Below are 18,857 nucleotides of genomic sequence, written 5' to 3'. Positions count from 1 at the left end.
GCAACTCCTCTTAAAGCGGATGGCAGATTTCGCTTAAACTTCCAGGGATGAACAACCTTAATGTGTAGATGTTAGTAAAGGGAGGAATTTTTGCTGCAACCAAATTTAACAGAATTATGACCCTTTGTTGATTTTTTCCCTATATACTATGTAGAAATTTTGTGAACGCAACTCCTCTTAAACCGGATGGCAGATTTTGCTTTAACCTCCAGGGATGAACAACCTTAATGTGTAGATGGTAGTAAAGGAAGGAATTTTTGCTGCGACCAAATTAAACAGAATTATGGCCCTTTGTTGATTTTTAGTTTTCAACTTGTGGCACATGTAGTCCAAAAAATATTTGACCTAGAGTCATAAGATTGACAGAACAGTCACGCGTGTGGGGGAATCCGTGTCCTATTGACACATTTCTAGTTATTTTTTATTTGAACAGCCCCTGAATGCTCTGAGTTTTTCTTTTTTATTTGAACATGAGTTTTTAGCTCACCTGTCACAAAGTGACAGGGTGAGCTTTTGTGATCGCTTTTCGTCCGGCGTCCGTTGTCCGTCCGTCGTCCGTCCGTCGTCCGTCCGTCGTCCGTAAACTTTTACTTTAAATGACATCTCCTCATAAACCACTAAGCCAATTTCATCCAAACTTCACAGGAATGTTTCTTTGGCGGTCACCTTTGAAAATTGTTCAAAGAATTTAATTCCATGCAGAACTCTGGTTGCCATGGCAACCAAAAGAAAAAACTTAATATATCTTCTTCTAAAAAACCTAAGGAGCTAGAGCTTAGATTTTTGGCATGAAACATCTTCTGGTGAGTGTCTACCAAGTTTGTTCAAATAAAAGCCCTTGGGTCAAAATTGGCCCCGCCCCAGGGGGTCATTGATTTTCCCTATATGCATATAGTAAAAACTTAAAAAATCTTCTTTTAAAGAACCCAAAGAGCTAGAGCTAAGATATTTAGCATGAAACATCTTCTAATGGGTGTCTACCAAGTTTGTTCAAATAAAAGCCCTAGGGTCAAAATTGGCCCCGCCCCAGGGGGTCATTGATTTTCCCTATATGCATATAGTAAAAACTTCAAAAATCTTCTTTTAAAGAACCAAAAGAGCTAGAGCTAAGATATTTAGAATGAAACATGTTCTAATGGATGTCTACCAAGTTTGTTCAAATAAAAGCCCTGGGGTCAAAATTGGCCCCGTCCCGGAGGTCATTCATCTTCCCTTTATGTGTAAAACTATAGCAAAAATTGAAAAATCTTCTTTGAAAAAACTCAAATAGCAAGAGTTTAGATATTAAGCATGAAGCATCTTCTAGTGAGTGTCTTCAAAGTTTGTTCAAATAGAAGCCCTGGAGTCAAAATTGGCCCCGCCCCGGGGGACATTGATTTTCCTTATACAAGTATAGCAAAAACTTAAAAATCTTCTTTTAAAAAACCGGAATAGCTAGAGTTTAGATATTAAGCATGAAACATTTTCTAGTAAGTGTCTACAAAGATTGTTCAAATAAAAGCCCTGGGGTCAAAACTGGCCCTGCCCCAGGTGTGTCATTGTTTTTAACTATATGTGTAAAGAAAAAATCTTCTTTTAAAAATCAACGAGCTAGACCTTAGATGTTTAGCATGAAACATCTTCTAATGGTTGTCTACAAAGTTTGTTCAAATAAAAGCCCCGGGCTTTAAACTGGCCTTGCTCCGGGGGCCTATGTACAGGTGAGCGATTTCAGGGCCATCATGGCCCTCTTGTTCTTTTTTATTTGAACAGTCCCTGAATGCTCTGAGTTTTCTTTTTTATTTGAACAGCCCCTGAATGCTCTGAGTTCTTTCGGGCATATTATGTTATACCCCCTGGCCTCCGTCTGTCTGTCTGTCTGTCTGTCTGTCTGTCTGTCTGTCCGTCTATCCATCCATCCATCTGTCCCTCCATCTGTCTGTCCGTCCGTTAGCAATTTGGTTTCTGGAGCATAACTTAAATTCCATTTGGCCCACAACATTCAAACTTCATAGGATGATTGTCCATATTGGGTGGAAGACCCCTATTGATTTTGTGGTCACACAGTCAAAGGTCAAGGTCACTATTACTTTTAAACTGAAAACAGTTTCAGGAGCATAACTTAAGGTCTATTTGGCCCACAATATTTTAACTTCATAGGGTGATTGTCCATATTGGGTAGAATACCTCTATCGATTTTGAGTTCACAAAGTCAAAGGTCAAGGTCACTATTACTTTAAAACTGAAAACAGTTTCCGGAGCATAACTTAATTTCTATTTGGCCCACAATATTCAAACTTTTTAGGAGGATTGCTATTGGAAGGAGGTAATACTTTATTTAATTTATGTAATGTCTTACAAATGCTTCATCCTTAATATAAAAAAAACACTTTCAGGCATATAATGCTCTGCCTAGCGGTGCTCTTGTTCTTTTTTATTTGAACAGCCCCTGTATGCTCTGAGTTTTTCTTTTTTATTTGAACAGCCCCTGTATGCTCTGAGCTGTCTCTTCTTGCACCTATCGATGGAGGTGTTTCTGGTACAAGACGTGCAGCAACAAGTACACGATCTGCTGGTTGGGATGTTACAATTACATGTAACACTGGTAAAATTCTAAGAAATGTTGGTGCTTCAACAACAGTGAGCTGCAATGATGGACAATCATGGTCTAATAGTGACATATTTCCAATATGTATTGATGGTAAGTTCATGGTCAAGAAGTAACATATTTTCAATAAATGTGTTGATATTACTGTATTTCTAGACAGTATGGTGTCTGTACTGTATTGTCCGTATCCTTTCATTTTAAACATTCTATAACATGATCAATATAACATGCTACAGATCATAGGCTGCAGATACAAAGGATATGCATACAACTCAAAACATTTTTAGATAATACAGTAAAAACTCGCTAATGAGGCCACTGAAGGGACTTTATAGCGGGTTGGTCTTATTAATGAGTTTGGTCAGATAGAAAACCAGGCAAGACGTGAACAGGATATTATATTAATATTATTTATTTTTCTAGGCTTATTTTTTAAAGTTTCTTTCAAATTGCGAAAATACAATGCATACACTTGCTTTTTATTTTTACATAACAAATCACATTTTTTACAAGGAATGAGAATAACTCAATTTAATCAAATAATTTTGAAAAACACCTATTACAAACCTTATCACAACACAATTCTGTTTAAAAATATGGAACAAAAGAGATGATGATAGCGTCAACAACATTTAAAATACTGTCCTAAAGTTTTGTTTTCACTATTTTATCATTCTTATCTGATAATCATGAAATTAAAGGTGTGAAATTAAAAGATATAGATAAATAGCAATTGTGGGACAACTGTTGTTTACATGACATTGTCAAAAGAATTTCATTTTTATACATGCACATCAAAATCAATGTGAGAATGTACCTGCAGTCATATTTAGGGGTTAATAAATGTACATGATGTTCAAAATGGGACTGAATTAACTGCTTGTGTTACGGAATAACAGGGTGGTCTGGATATCGGGGTTGGCGACCATTGAATTAAAGAAGAAGGGTCTGAAAAAAATTGTTCTTATTATAGTCTTTTTTCACTTAGTTGATCATCAGGACTTAGTATGTAAATTTGCTGTTTTATAAATGTTTAGTCCAATCACTAGCCTTCATTGACAGAAAGTAATACTGTCACTAGCCTTTGTTGATGTTAAGTCATATCAAATCTAGCCTTCATTGATGGTATGTCATATCATCTCTAGCCTTCATATGTTGTAAGTCATACCAACACTAGCCTTCATTGGTGGTTAGTTATATAATCACTAGCCTTCATTAGTGGTAATTCATATTATCACAAGCCTTCATTTTTGGTAAGTCATACTATCACTAGCTTTCATAAGTGGTAAGTCATCTCATCACTAGCCTTCATTAGTGGTAAGTCATATCATCACTAGCCTTCATTAGTGGTAAGTCATATCATCACATGCCTTCATTAGTAGTAAGTCATATCATCACATGCCTTCATTACTGGTAAGTCTTACTATCACTAGCCCTCATTAGTGGTAAGTCATCATCGCTAGTTATACCCCCGCACAACAAAGTTGTAAGGGGGGTATACTGGAATCAGCTTGTCCGTCCGTCCGTCCGGCCGTCCGTCCGGCCTTCCGTCCATCCGACTGTCCGTCGTTTTTTTCTTGTCCGCCCAATAACTTAAGATTCCTTTGACCCTTAGTCTTCATATTTGGCATGGAGGTTAGTCATGATTAGTAGATGACCCCTATTGATTTTGAGGTCACTAGGTCAAAGGTCAAGGTCACAGGCGCCTTGACTTCAAAAAGCTTGTCCGCCCAATAACTTAAGATTCCTTTGACCTACAGTTGACATATTTGGCATAGAGGTTAGTCATGATTAGTAGATGACCCCTATTGATTTTGAGGTCAAAGGTCAAGGTTACAGGGGCCTTGACTTCAAAAAGCTTGTCTGCCCAATAACTTAAGATTCCTTTGACCCACAGTTGTCATATTTGGCATGGAGGTTAGTCATGATTAGTAGATCACCCCTATTGATTTTGAGGTCAACAGGTCAAAGGTCAAGGTCACAAGGACCCTGACTTCAAAAAGCTTGTCCCCCCAATAACTTAAGATTCCTTTGACCCACAGTCTTCATATTTGGCATGGATGTTGATCATGATAAGTAGATGACCCCTATTGACTTTGAGGTCCCCAGGTCAAAGTTCAAGGTCACAGGGACTTTGACTTCAAAAATCTTGTCCGCCCTATAACTTAAGATTCCTTTGACCCACAGTCTTCATATTTGGAGTGGAGGTTAGTCATGATTAGTAGATGACCCCTATTGACTTTGAGGTCCCCAGGTCAAAGTTCAAGGTCACAGGGACTTTGACTTCAAAAAGCTTGTCCGCCCTATAACTTTAGATTCCTTTGACCCACAGTCTTCATATTTGGCATGGATGTTGATCATGATTAGTAGATGACCCCTTTTGATTTTGAGGTCACTGGATCAAAGGTCAAGGTCATAGGAACTTTGACTTCAAAAAGTTTGTCCACCCATTAACTTAAGATTCCTTTGACCCACAGTCTTCATATTTGGAATGGATGTTGATCATGACTATAAGGTGACCCCTATTGATTTTGAGGTCACTGGGTCAAAGGTCAAGGTCACAGGGACCTTGACAAAAAATGTTTTTCTTCTCGATTGCTAAAGAATGTCCTGTCTGCAATGTATTGATTTTGACATTTTCACATTTGAAGCATGTAGAATACATAACTTAGCAATGCACTGGCTTAGTAACCTCAGATTTGGCAGGGAGGTTGTCCTTGACCTCTAAATGGCCACTGTTGATTCTGACAAAGTGGTATGCGGGGGTATTCACGCCATGATAGTGGCAGTTCTAGTCTTCATTAGTGTTAAATCATATCATTTCTAGCCTTCATTAGTGGTAAGTAATATCATCACTAGCCTTCATTACTGGAAAGTCATACTATCACTGGCCTTCATTAATGGTGAGCCATATCATCACTAGCCTTCATTTGTGTAAAGTCATATCATTACTAGCCTTCATTAGTGGTAAGTCATATCATCACTTGCCTTCATTGGTGATAAGTCATATCATCACATGCCTTCATAACTGGTAAGTCTTACTTCATTATCCTTCATTAGTGGTAAGTCATATCATCACTAGCCTTCATTAGTGGTAAGTCATATCCTTACATGCCTTCATTACTGGTAAGTATCACTAGCCTTCGTTAGTGGTAATTCATATTATCACAAACCTTCATTTCTGGTAAGTAATACTATCACTAGCCTTCATAAGTGTTAAGTCATATCATCACTAGCCTTCATAAGTGGTAAGTCATATCATCACTAGCCTGCATTAGTGGTAAGTAATATCATCACTAGCCTTCACTACTGGTAAGTCATACTATCACTGGCCTTCATTAATGGTTAATCATATCATTACTAGCCTTCATTAGTGTTAAGTCATATCATTACTAGCCTTCATATGTGATAAGTCATATCATCACTAGCCTTCATTAGTGGTAAGTCATATCATCACTTTCCCACATAAGTCATATCAGATCTTGCCTTTATTGTTGTAAATCAAATCATCTCTAGCCTTCATTGAAATTAAGACATAATTATAATCATTAGTGGTTAGTTATATCATCACTAACTTTTATAAGTGATAAGTCTTATCATCACTAGCCTTCATAAGTGATCAATCATATCATCACTAGCCTTCATAAGTGATAAGTCATATCATCACTAGCCTTCATAAGTGGTAAGTCATATCATCACTAGCCTTCATTAGTGGTAAGTCATACCATCACTACCCTTATTAGTGGTAAGTCATCATCACAAGCCTTCATTAGTGGTAAGTCATATCGTCACTAGCCTTCATTAGTGTTAAGTCATATCATCACTAGCCTTTATTAGTGTTAAGCCATCATGACTAGCTTTCATTATTGGTAAGTCATATCATCACTAGCCTTCATAAGTTGTAAGTCATATCATCACTAGCCTTCAATTATTGTTGGTCATATCATTAGCCATCGCTAGTGGTAAATCATACCATCACTGGCCTTCATTTGTGGTAAGTTATACAATCACTAGCCTTCATTTGTGGTAAGTCATACAAACACTAGCCTTCATTGATGGTAAGTCATATCATCACTAGCCTTCATTGATGGTCAGTCATATTATCACTGGCCTTAAGTGGTAATACATACCAACAGTAGCATTTAGTGATGGTAAGCCATATCACCTGTAGCCTTCATTTGTTGTATGTCATCTAATCTCTAGCTTTCATAAGGGGTTAGTCATACCATCACTAGTCTTCAGTAGTAGTCAGATAAAGAATCACCAGCATTCAGTGGTGGTAAGTTATGTCATCACAAGCATGAAGTTCTGGCAATTCATACCATCACTAACAAATCAAAGTGGTAGCCATTCCCAGCATATGATGGTTGTAAATTAGTGGGTTTAAGTTATACCATCTCTAGCATATTAAGGTGAAAAGTTATGCCACACTGGCTGTTACTGGTTTAAAGTAATACCACCAGCGTCATTCAGTGCTGGTTAGCATTTAGTGGTTTTAAATTATAACATCACCATAATTTAGTATTTTTTAGTTGTGCCATCAGCAGCATTTAGTGGTTTTAGGTTATACCATCACTAGCATGAAGTGGTTTTAAGTTATACCATCACTAGCATTTAGTTGTTTTAAGTTATACTATCACAAACATTTAGTGGTTGTAAGTTTTACCATAACCAGCATTTAGTGGTTTTAAGTTATGCCATTAGCAGCATTAAATGGTTGTAAGTAATATACCGTCAACAGCATTTACTGGTTATAAGTTAAACTATCCCTGCATAAAGTCACTATGCAATGTGTAAATGAACATTGTTTGCTCTATTTTTAGATAATGCCGGACCAACTCTGGCTTGCCCAACATCTGCATATGAAAGAATTACAACAGGAGATGATGAAAGGAGGATTGATTTTGCTAATGTTGCTAGATATGCCGGAACTGCAACTGACCTCAGTGGTATTGCTAGCAGATCATATCAACCGGCCTTCATTGATGTTAACTTTAATGCACTAAATACAGTGAGACAAATATCCCTTACAGTTACTGACAATGCAGGAAATCCTTCAGTCTGTTCATTTCAGGTGGCAATTATAGGTAAACAGACACTTTGTCAGAATTTTTTTATTTATTCTTTTTTACAAATTCATGCTCCATGAAACATTTGAAAAAATTATATGAAAGTTATTTATTATTTCTTTAATATTCTTGCGACATGTAATTGTTTCCGATAACCACTGCTTTTATTGGACCCAGAAAATACTTTGAAGTCCAAATTCTGTCATGCACTGAGCTGTAAGTTAGTTATTTCAAGGACTTTTGTTTGAGGAATGTTGGCAAGGCAGGGGGAGGGGGGTCCTTAAGTAATTAATGCACTTTGATAACGGTGGGTGTTTTCTATCACCAGTTTAACATAAATAACTTAAATCAGTAGACTGTAATTAAGCACTCTAATCTTGTTGTCATTTACATACAAATCAAATAGTTAAATTTTAAACATTTTTAGCTCACCTTGCACAAAGTGCAGGTGAGCTTTTAGGATGGCCAACCAAATGGCGTCCGTCGTCTGTCGTCCGTCCACATTTTAAATATTCTAAGGACATCTTCTATGATACCGCAAGGCCAATGTTAATGAAACTTGGCAGGAATACTCTTTGTATGAAGCTCTATCAAGATTGTTCAAAGAATTCCATTTCATGCAGAACTCTGGTTGCCATGGCAACCGAAAGAAAAATCTTTAAATATCTTCTTTTAAAGAACCTTAAGAGCTAGAGCTTAGATATTTGGCATGAAACATCTTCAAATGAGTGTCTACCAAGTTTGTTCAAATAAAAGCCCTAGGGTCAAAATTGGCCCCGCCCCAGGGGGTCATTGATTTCCCTATATGCATATAGTAAAAAATTAAAAAATCTTCTTTTAAAGAACCCAAAGAGCTAGAGCTAAGATATTTGGCATGAAACATCTTCTAGTGAGTGTCTACCAAGTTTGTTCAAATAAAAGCCCTGGGGTTAAAATTGGCCCCGGCCAGGGGGTCATTGATTTTCCCTATATGCATATAGTAAAAACTTAAAAAATCTTCTTTTAAAGAACTGTAAAAGCTAGAGCTTAGATATTTGGCATGAAACATCTTCTAGTGAATGTCTACCAAGTTTGTTCAAATAAAAGCCCTGGGGTCAAAATTGGCCCCGCCCCAGGGGGTCATTGATTTTCCCCATATGCATATAGTAAAAACTTAAAAAATCTTCTTTTAAAGAACCCAAAGAGCTAGAGCTAAGATATTTAGCATGAAACATCTTCTAATGGGTGTCTACCAAGTTTGTTCAAATAAAAGCACTGGGGTCAAAATTGGCCCCGCCCAAGGGGGTCATTGATTTTCCCTATATGCATATAGTAAAAACTTAAAAAATCTTCTTTTAAAGAACCCAAAGAGCTAGAGCTAAGATATTTGACATGAAATATCTTCTAGTGAGTGTCTACCAAGTTTGTTCAAATAAAAGCCCTGGGGTCAAAATTGGCCCCGCCCTGGGGGGTCATTGATTTTCCCTATATGCATATAGTAAAAACTTAAAAAATCTTCTTTTAAAGAACCCAAAGAGCTAGAGCTAAGATATTTGACATGAAATATCTTCTAGTGAGTGTTTACCAAGTTTGTGCAAATAAAAGCCCTGGGGTCAAAATTGGCCCCGTCCCAGGGGGTCATAGATTTTCCCTATATGCATATAGTAAAAACTTAAAAAATCTTCTTTTAAAGAACCCAAAGAGCTAGAGCTAAGATATTTAGCATGAAACATCTACTAATGAGTGTCTACCAAGTTTGTTCAAATAAAAGCCCTGGGGTCAAAATTGGCCCCGCCCCAGGGGGTCATTGATTTTCCCTATATGCATATACTAAAAACTTAAAAAATCTTCTTTTAAAGAACTCAAAGAGCTAGAGCTAAGATATTTAGCATGAAACATGTTCTAATGGGTGTCTACCAAGTATGTTCAAATAAAAGCCCTGGGGTCAAAACTGGCCCCGCCCCGGGGGTCATTGATTTTCCTTATATGTGTATAGCAAAAACTTAAAAATCTTCTTTGAAAAAACCCAAATAGCTTGAGTTTAGATATTATACATGAAACATCTTTAAATAAATATCTACAAAGTTTGTTCAAATAAAAGCCCGGGGGTCAAAACTGGCCCTGCCCCAGGGGTGTCATTGTTTTTAACTATATTTGTATAGTAAAAACTTAAAAATCTTCTTTTAAAAAACCCAATGAGCTAGAACTTAGATGTTTAGCATGAAACATCTTCTTATAGGTGTCTACCAAGTCTGTTCAAATAAAAGCCCTTGTCCGTCGTCCGTCCGTCGTCCATCCGTCGTCCGTCCGTAAACTTTTGCTTTAAATGACATCTCCTCTTAAACCACTGAGCCAATTTCATCCAAACTTCACAGGAATGTTCCTTTGGTGGTTATCTTTAAAAATTGTTCAAAGAATTTAATTCCATGCAGAACTCTGGTTGCCATGGCAACCGAAAGAAAAATCTTTAAATATCTTCTTTTAAACAACCCTAAGAGCTAGAGCTTAGATATTTGGCATGAAACATCTTCTAATGAGTGTCTACCAAGTTTGTTCAAATAAAAGCCCTGGGGTCAAAATTGGCCCGGCCCCGGGGGGTCATTGATTTTCCCTATATGCATATAGTAAAAACTTAAAAATCTTCTTTTAAAGAACCGTAAGAGCTAGAGCTAAGATATTTGGCATGGAACATCTTCTAGTGAGTGTCTACCAAGTTCGTTCAAATAAAAGCCCTGGGTTCCAAATTGGCCCCGCCCCAGGGGGTCATTGATTTTCCCTATATGCATATAGTAAAAACTTAAAAAATCTTCTTTTAATGAACTGTAAGAGCTAGAGCTTAGATATTTGGCATGAAACATCTTCTAGTGAATGTCTACCAAGTTTGTTCAAATTAAAGCCCAGGGGTCAAAATTGGCCCCGCCCCAGGGGGTTATTGATTTTCCCTATATGCATATAGTAAAAAACTTAAAAAATCTTCTTTTAAAGAACCCAAAGAGCTAGAGCTAAGATATTTGGCATAAAACATCTTCTAGTAAATGTCTACCAAGTTTGTTCAAATAAAAGCCCTGGGGTCAAAATTGGCCCCGCCCTGGGGGGTCATTGATTTTCCCTATATGCATATAGTAAAAACTTAAAAAATCTTCTTTTAAAGAACCCAAAGAGCTAGAGCTAAGATATTTGACATGAAATATCTTCTAGTGAGTGTTTACCAAGTTTGTTCAAATAAAAGCCCTGGGGTCAAAATTGGCCCCGTCCCAGGGGGTCATAGATTTTCCCTATATGCATATAGTAAAAACTTAAAAAATCTTCTTTTAAAGAACCTTCACAGCTAAAGCTTAGATATTTGGCATAAAACATCTTCTAGTGAATGTCTACCAAGTTTGTTCAAATAAAAGTCCTGGGGTCAAAATTGGCCCCGCCCCAGGGGGTCATTGATTTTTCCTATATGCATATAGTAAAAACTTAAAAAATCTTCTTTTAAAGAACCCAAAGAGCTAGAGCTAAGATATTTAGCATGAGACATGTTCTAATGGGTGTCTACCAAGTATGTTCAAATAAAAGCCCTGGGGTCAAAACTGGCCCCGCCCCAGGGGATCATTTATTTTCCCTATATGCATATAGTAAAAACTTAAAAAATCTTCTTTTAAAGAACCGAAAGTGCTAGAGCTAAGATATTTGGCATGAAACATCTTCTAGTGAATGTCTACCAAGTTTGTTCAAAGAAAAGCCCTGGGGTCAAAATTGGCCCCGCCCCAGGGGGTCATTGATTTTCCCTATATGCATATAGTAAAAACTTAAAAAATCTTCTTTTAAAGAACCCAAAGAGCTAGAGCTAAGATATTTAGCATGAGACATGTTCTAATGGGTGTCTACCAAGTATGTTCAAATAAAAGCCCTGGGGTCAAAACTGGCCCCGCCCCGGGGGTCATTGATTTTCCTTATATTTGTATAGCAAAAACTTAAAAATCTTCTTTGAAAAAACCCAAATAGCTAGAGTTTAGATATTAAGCATGAAACATCTTTAAGTAAATATCTACAAAGTTTGTTCAAATAAAAGCCCAGGGGTCAAAACTGGTTCTGCCCGAGGGGTGTCATTGTTTTTAACTATATGTGTATAGTAAAAACTTAAAAAATCTGCTTTTAAAAAACCTAATGAGCTAGAACTTAGATGTTTTGCATGAAACATCTTCTTATGGGTGTCTACCAAGTCTGTTCAAATAAACAAATAAAAGCCCTTGGTAAAAATTGGGCCGGGGGGGGGGGGGCTATATACAGGTGAGCGACCTCAGGGCCATCATGGCCCTCTTGTTTTAGTAATGCTATACTAAATGCTTTATGGTGTTTTAAATATTCAGTGTGAAACATCTTATCGTAGCTAATTATACAATATAATCCAATTTTAAAAGTGATATACCAGACTTTATTTCATTTCTGATTTGACTGTACAAAATATAGAGAGAACTTTTTATGGTGATCCTGTGAGACTGGATCTTGTCTCAGAGTGGGGGGGGGGTGTCCTGTGATCTTGTTGATCTTTGCTTATATATATTCTTGTTAATTGTTCGGTAATTGGATATTCATGTATATTTTTTCTCATACTGTTTTTAAAGCTGAGGAATGCTCACCACTGGCGTTACCTACACCAGCTAATGGAGCTAAATATTGCACTGAAACATTAAATGGATGGTCATGCGAGCTCTCCTGTAATCCTAACTATTCCTTCTACTCGACAACACAAAATACCATCAGATCATCCTGTACAAATGGCGGAGAATTTGGCACTTACATACCTGATTGTGCACGTGGTAAGTTTGTATATATAAATTGATAAATAAAGATACAACTTACTACAAAACTTGTAGAGAATTAAAAATTTACCTACATGCTTTCATTTCTAGCTTGTGCCTGTTTCAAGACAAAGTTAAGCTATTATGATTGCTGTGGCATCATCTTTGTGGAAGCCGTTTGATTAGCTCATTAGATAGAGCATTGGAATGTGAATTGGTTGCCCCAGGTTCAATTCCTGGATGTCCCAGGTCACTTGAGTAGTGATTGATCCTGAAATCTTTATCGTGATTGTTCATGAAATCCTTTCTATAGTCATTGGCACTGTACCTCTGCTCTGGTATGTACAGAAGTTATCAGTTTCTTACGAAAGTGAAGGCAACAAACACTGGTATAAGGCTTGACAACTTACCCAGGAACAATGCGAGGGCTGAACTGTGCTCTGGTAAATTCAGAGTGGCTCCCTGTGGTGTTTGGGAGGGTAACTAACAACACCACCACCACCGTTTTTGTGGTCGTGCAAAAACTTTAATGTGACACATTATTCAAACATTTCTAAAGGTATCAACATGAAATTTGCTTATCATGACAATGTGCAGTTGTTGGACATGGGGCATCATCTTAGGATTTATGTAAATTTTAACTTAGAATTTTTAAATGGAATGGAAATATTTTTAGTTTATCTGTAATTATGGATGGCTATGCTTCTCAGAGTGCTCATTGGACATAATCATTGTGTTTTTTTTTTAACAGATGATGATACTACAAATAAACAGTTCATTGGGAAAATGAGGTATGAATATGTACCAGAAAGCACTTCAATTACCAGCATTCCACAATCATGTATAACCGGCTATAAAACTACATTGTCGGCTGGTGCACCCTCAATCCTAGACAGAATGACAACACGTCTGAAAAATTCTTGCGATAACAATTACGGTCCATTCAATGCAGACTTTGTACTTTCATTCCTACCAGATAGCACCGACGTGACTATTCAAACTAATGGCAGAACGGTAAGTTTAATTTCAGATCAGATCAGTTTATTTTACAATGCATTATTATGGAAAATGTAAACTGATGTCATTTAAGCAAAGATTCTTTCCATCTGATATGAAGAGATTGATATGCTGAATAAATAACTGATTGTGTTTCATCACATAAACCAAGGTGCAGAAGAGTAATAAAGCCATTTAATAAAAACAATATAACATTAGTGTTATAAAACTTTGATGTGAAGTCATTTGAGATATATACAAATATAGCCAGAGGCTTGCATAATATGATTTTATTCAACTCAATAGATTTAGTGTTAAATTTACACCCATTCAATATCCTCTATGTTTGAGCTTGGATGCAAATGTCATGTGGCATAATTGGCAGATGGTCTAGGATCTTCTGTTGTGAATTATATTATGTAATAGCAGGCATCTGAAAAAAAAAAACTGCCAAAACTTTAAGTTAGAAATAAGCTTTTTTAATTAAAATGATTTAAAATTATTGGAGGAGTTGAAGAGACAGCAGTGCAAGGTTATGTAACCACTTACAGTCATGCTAGAAAGCAGAACAGTTTCCATGAATGATAAAAGAAGCAATCCAATGTCAATTTTCAGAAAACGAACACTTAATTTATACTTATTTCTGTTTATATAATTTGAGATGATTATAATAAATGCTTTGATATTTATCTTAGAAAGTCATGTACATGCCTTTTCCCAGTGTCACTATGAATCAGATTACCAGAACCATTCCCAATTATAAATATGCTTATTTTTTTCCAATCTCAATCTCAACCCCCACCCCCCCCCCCCCCGAAATTCAAAATATCAAAGCTGATAAATTTGCTGGAGTTCATTCCAGTACCAGACAGATGTTTCCACACATTTCATTGTTAACTTTTTAGCTCACCAGAACCGAAGGTTTAGGGTTAGCTATTAGTATCAAAGGGGGATACTCTGTTGTCCGTCTTCATCCGTCACCAATCGCTTCTCCTCTGAAACTTCTTGGCAGATTTACCTCAGATTTGGTCTGTAGCATCCTTGTGACAGTCACACTTGAATTTGCTCATGTCATTTCAATTGGCCCCTTTTAGGGGTCAACAGAGCTAAAAATAGAAAAAAAAACTTTAAACATCTTCTACTACTAAATTAAATGATGGATGATCACCAAAATTTGTCTGTAGCATTCTTAGGTAGTCTTTTATCAAATTTGCTCATTTTAATTTGATTGGCCCCTTTTAGGGGTCTCTAGAGCTAAAAATAGAAAAACCTTTAGACATCTTCTACAGAACTAACTAATTGATGGATGATCACCAAACTTTGTCTGTAGCATTCTTGGGTAGACTTTTACCAAGTTTGCTCATATTAATTTGATTGGCCATTTTTAGGGGCTGCTAAAGCTAAAAATAGAAATACCTTTAAACGTCTCCTTCTACAGAACTAATTGATGGATGATCACCAAATTTTGTTTGTAGCATTCTTCTAAATTCAAAATTTCGCCGTTTTGTGTTTAAATGTTAAATTCTACTTAAGCCGGTGCTAGGTGGGCTGGACGGTAATTTGCACTTTCCAGTACCGTCCATGAACAGGCTCAATCAAACTGAGTCTGCAACATTTTACAATTTTGCTGTGTTGGGCTTTCTTTAGGGGGATTCTGTTTTTCTCTTATTTTAGGTAGTCTATTATCAAGTTTGCTCATATAATTTGATTTGCCCCTATACTTTTAAAATTTGTCTGCTTCTACTGAAATAATTGATGGATAATCACCAAATTTTATCTCTAGCATTCTTAGGTAGTCTTTTATCAATTTTGCTCATATTTATTTGCTTGACCCCTTTTAGAGGCAGTTAAAGCTATAAAAAGAAAAACCTTGAATATTATCTCCTACTTAAATAATTGATAGATAATTACCAAACTTAGTCTGTAGCATTCTTAGGTAGTTTCTTATCAAGTTTACTCATATTCATTAGATTGGCCCGTTTGAGGGGCCGCTCAAGCTGAAAATAGAATAACCTTTGAACATCATCTCCTATTGAAATAATTGATAGATAATCACCAGTCTTTGTCTGTAGCATTTGTAGGTAGTCCTTTATCAAGTTTGCTCATATTAATTTGATTTGAAAACTAAAAATAGAAACACATTTGAAAGTCATCTCCTTCTGAAATAATTAATGGATGATTACCATACTTTGCCTGTAGCATTCTTAGGTAGTCTTTTATCAAGTTTTTTTATATTAATTCTATTGGCCCCTTTTAGGGGCCGCTAAAGCTAAAAATAGAAATACCTTTAAAGGTCTGCTTCTACAGAGCTAATTGATTGATGATCACCAAACTAGCCAGTGCTAGGGGGCGTGGACGGTAGACTGCACTTGACAGTACCGTCCATGAACAGGCTCAATCAAACCGAGCCTGCAACATTTTCAATTTTGCCATATTTGGCTTTCTTTAGGGATTCTCATTTTCTCTATTTTGTCCGTAGCATTCTTAGGTAGTCTTTTATCTTTTAATGAAAAGCAGTTGTTTCTGGTGAGCGACTCAGGGCCATGATGGCCCTCTTGTAATGTGTTTATTATGCTTTGAATGATATTTGCATTGTTTGGAAACTAACAATTTTGCACTATTCGAAATTCTATGCCAAAAGAGCATGAAGAAGGATTCAAAAGGTACCATATGTTTTTCTGATTTAAGCAATTTTACACCGAAAATTTCCTTAACTGGGCAATGTACTTTTTTTCCTAAAATGGCTAGGGAAAAGCTTGGTACTGTACTTGTATTATTACTAACTAGGAGTTGGACTAACAATTACTATAATTCTACCCATATTTTAACTTGAATCTCCAACTGAAGATTTTGTAACAACAGCTTATTGTATTGTGTGATTTTATTAACCTGTCAAATGTATATTGATTATACTGTTCATGCACACAATATATTAATTTTCCATAAATTTCATGAAATGTACGCAGTAAGATGTGTTTTTATTCAATTATTTCTATGAAATAGTTATACTGACCGGGGCAAAAGAGTAAACTGCGGGTTTAGCATTTCTAAATGTCCCATGTGTTGTAATATCGAGACCTTGTATGTCAATGTTTTATTTCTTATTTATAACTATTTTAAACATAAGTGAAGTGATTGTTTTTTTTTGTCGTATTTTTTGTTTCTTAATAAGTTCTGCTTTTCATTTGTCAAAGTCTACACTTTTAGCTCACCTGTCACATAGTGACAGGGTGAACTTTTGTGATCGCTTTTCGTCCGTCTTCTGTCCGTCATCTGTCCGTCCGTCGTCCGTCCGAGCAACTAAAATGGACTAAAGGGCCATCTAACTGTAAACAGAACAAAAGAGAACAATAGAGTTCATTCCGTAACAATAGAATAAGGGGCCATGGCCCTCTATTAAACAAAAGAAAATAACAAAAGAAATGGCCCTTTAGTCCATTTTAGTGGCACGTCCGTCCGTCGTTCGTCCGTCCGTCGTCCGTCCGTAAACTTTTACTTTAAATGACATCTCCTCATAAACCACTGAGCCAATTTCATCCAAACTTCACAGGAATGTTCCTTTGGTGGTCACCTTTAAAAATTGTTCAAAGAATTTAATTCCATTCAGAACTCTGGTTGCAATGGCAACCGAAAGAAAAAACTTTAAATATCTTCTTTTAAAAAACCCAAAGAGCTAGAGCTAAGATATTTGGCATGAAACATCTTCTAGTGAGTGTCTACCAAGTTTGTTCAAATAAAAGCCCTGGGGTCAAAATTGGTCCAGCCCCAGGGGGTCATTGATTTTTCCCTATATGCATATAGTAAAAACTTAAAAAATCTTCTTTTAAAGAACCCAAAGAGCTAGAGCTAAGATATTTAGCATGAAACATCTTCTAATGAGTGTCTACCAAGTTTGTTCAAATAAAAGCCCTGGGTTCCAAATTGGCCCCGCCCCAGGGGGTCATTGATTTTCCCTATATGCATATTGTAAAAACTTAAAAAATCTTCTTTTAAAGAACTCAAAGAGCTAGAGCTAAGATATTTAGCATGAAACATGTTCTTATGGGTGTCTACCAAGTTTGTTCAAATAAAAGCCCTGGGGTCAAAATTGGTCCCGCCCCAGGGGTCATTGATTTTCCTTATATGTGTATATCAAAAAATAAAAAAATATTCTTTGAAAAAAACCCAAATAGCTAGGGTTTAGATATTAAGCATGAAACATCTTCTAGTGTGTGTCTACAAAGTTTGTTCAAATAAAAGCCCTGGGGTCAAAATTGGCTCCGCCCCAGGTGTGTCATTGTTTTAACTATATGTGTATAATGAAAACTTAAAATATCTTCTTTTAAAAAACCCAATGAGCTAGAGCTTAGATGTTTAGCATGAAACATCTTCTTATGGGTGTCTACCAAGTTTGTTCAAATAAAAACCCTTGGGTTAAAATTGGTCCTGCCGGTGGGGGGGGGGGGAAAGAAGGAGGTCATTGTTTTTCATTATATGTGTGTAGTAAAAACTTATGAAACATCTTCTAAAGTTTGTTCAAATAAAGCCCTGGGGTTTAAACTGGCCCCGCTCCGGGGGCCTATATACAGGTGAGCGACCTCAGGGCCATCATGGCCCTCTTGTTTTAACATGGTTTAGGAATTAATATTTAAAATTCATTCAGATATCAATATAATTATGTCATTTCAGTGCCATTAAAAACAATACAAAAACGAGACAAATCAGTGTTTGTTGGTAATGTTTTATATCCATGGAGACAATTTTGAAAGCATGTGGCATATTCATTAAAATATACTTCAAAAATAAAGAAAGAATATGTCTTAAAATAATGGAAATCTCAAAAGTAGGAATCTCACTATAGACCTCTGATAAATTAGGTCATCACTAGCCTTGACGGACTGTGCTTTTGCGAATGTGACAAGAAACAAAACATTTAGCTAGTGTGACTTTTCGAAACATAAGTTATATCCTCCATATTAATTCTTGTAAATTATTTGGACAGAACAGAAGTGGGATCAAATATTTTAATGAGTGCTTTATTGTATTCAGAATTCAAACAGGTCAATAAAATCAGACTATTACAAAATGTACTATATATACTCACTTATTAGACGCACTCACTTATAAGATTCACTCACTTATAAGATGCACTCTCTTATTAGATACACTCAGTTATTAGACGCACTCGCTTATTAAATGCACTCGTTTACAAGGCGTACTCTTTTATGAGACACACTCTCTTATTAGACACACTTGCTTATTAGATACACTCGCTTATTAGACACACTCACTAATGAGAGACACTCACTTATAAGATGCACACACTTATTAGACGCACTCATTTATATGACGCACTCACTTATAAGACACACTCACTTATAAGACACACTTGCTTATAAGACACACTCACTTATAAGACACACTCACTTATAAGACACACTCACTTTTAGACACACTCAC

At 36.3% G+C, this 18,857-nt stretch overlaps 1 protein-coding gene across 1 annotated transcript in view; it reads left to right on the top strand.

Annotated features, from left to right (window-relative positions):
* The window catches only part of LOC132723281 (uncharacterized), a gene marked incomplete at both ends in the record, with an annotated part of 55,072 nt that overhangs the window by 21,370 nt on the left and 14,845 nt on the right, over positions 1-18,857 (top strand). The window contains 4 exons of the mRNA XM_060707953.1: positions 2,465-2,680; positions 7,411-7,674; positions 12,246-12,440; positions 13,174-13,436. Coding sequence (XP_060563936.1) covers positions 2,465-2,680; positions 7,411-7,674; positions 12,246-12,440; positions 13,174-13,436 — 938 coding nt within the window. The remainder of the gene's footprint in view (positions 1-2,464; positions 2,681-7,410; positions 7,675-12,245; positions 12,441-13,173; positions 13,437-18,857) is intronic.

The sequence above is a fragment of the Ruditapes philippinarum genome, unplaced genomic scaffold (genome assembly GCF_026571515.1).
Source record: "Ruditapes philippinarum isolate M1 unplaced genomic scaffold, ASM2657151v2 ctg5262_1_1_1_1, whole genome shotgun sequence".
NCBI classification, from domain to species: domain Eukaryota; kingdom Metazoa; phylum Mollusca; class Bivalvia; order Venerida; family Veneridae; genus Ruditapes; species Ruditapes philippinarum.
This window is presented reverse-complemented; position numbering and strand designations above follow the sequence as displayed.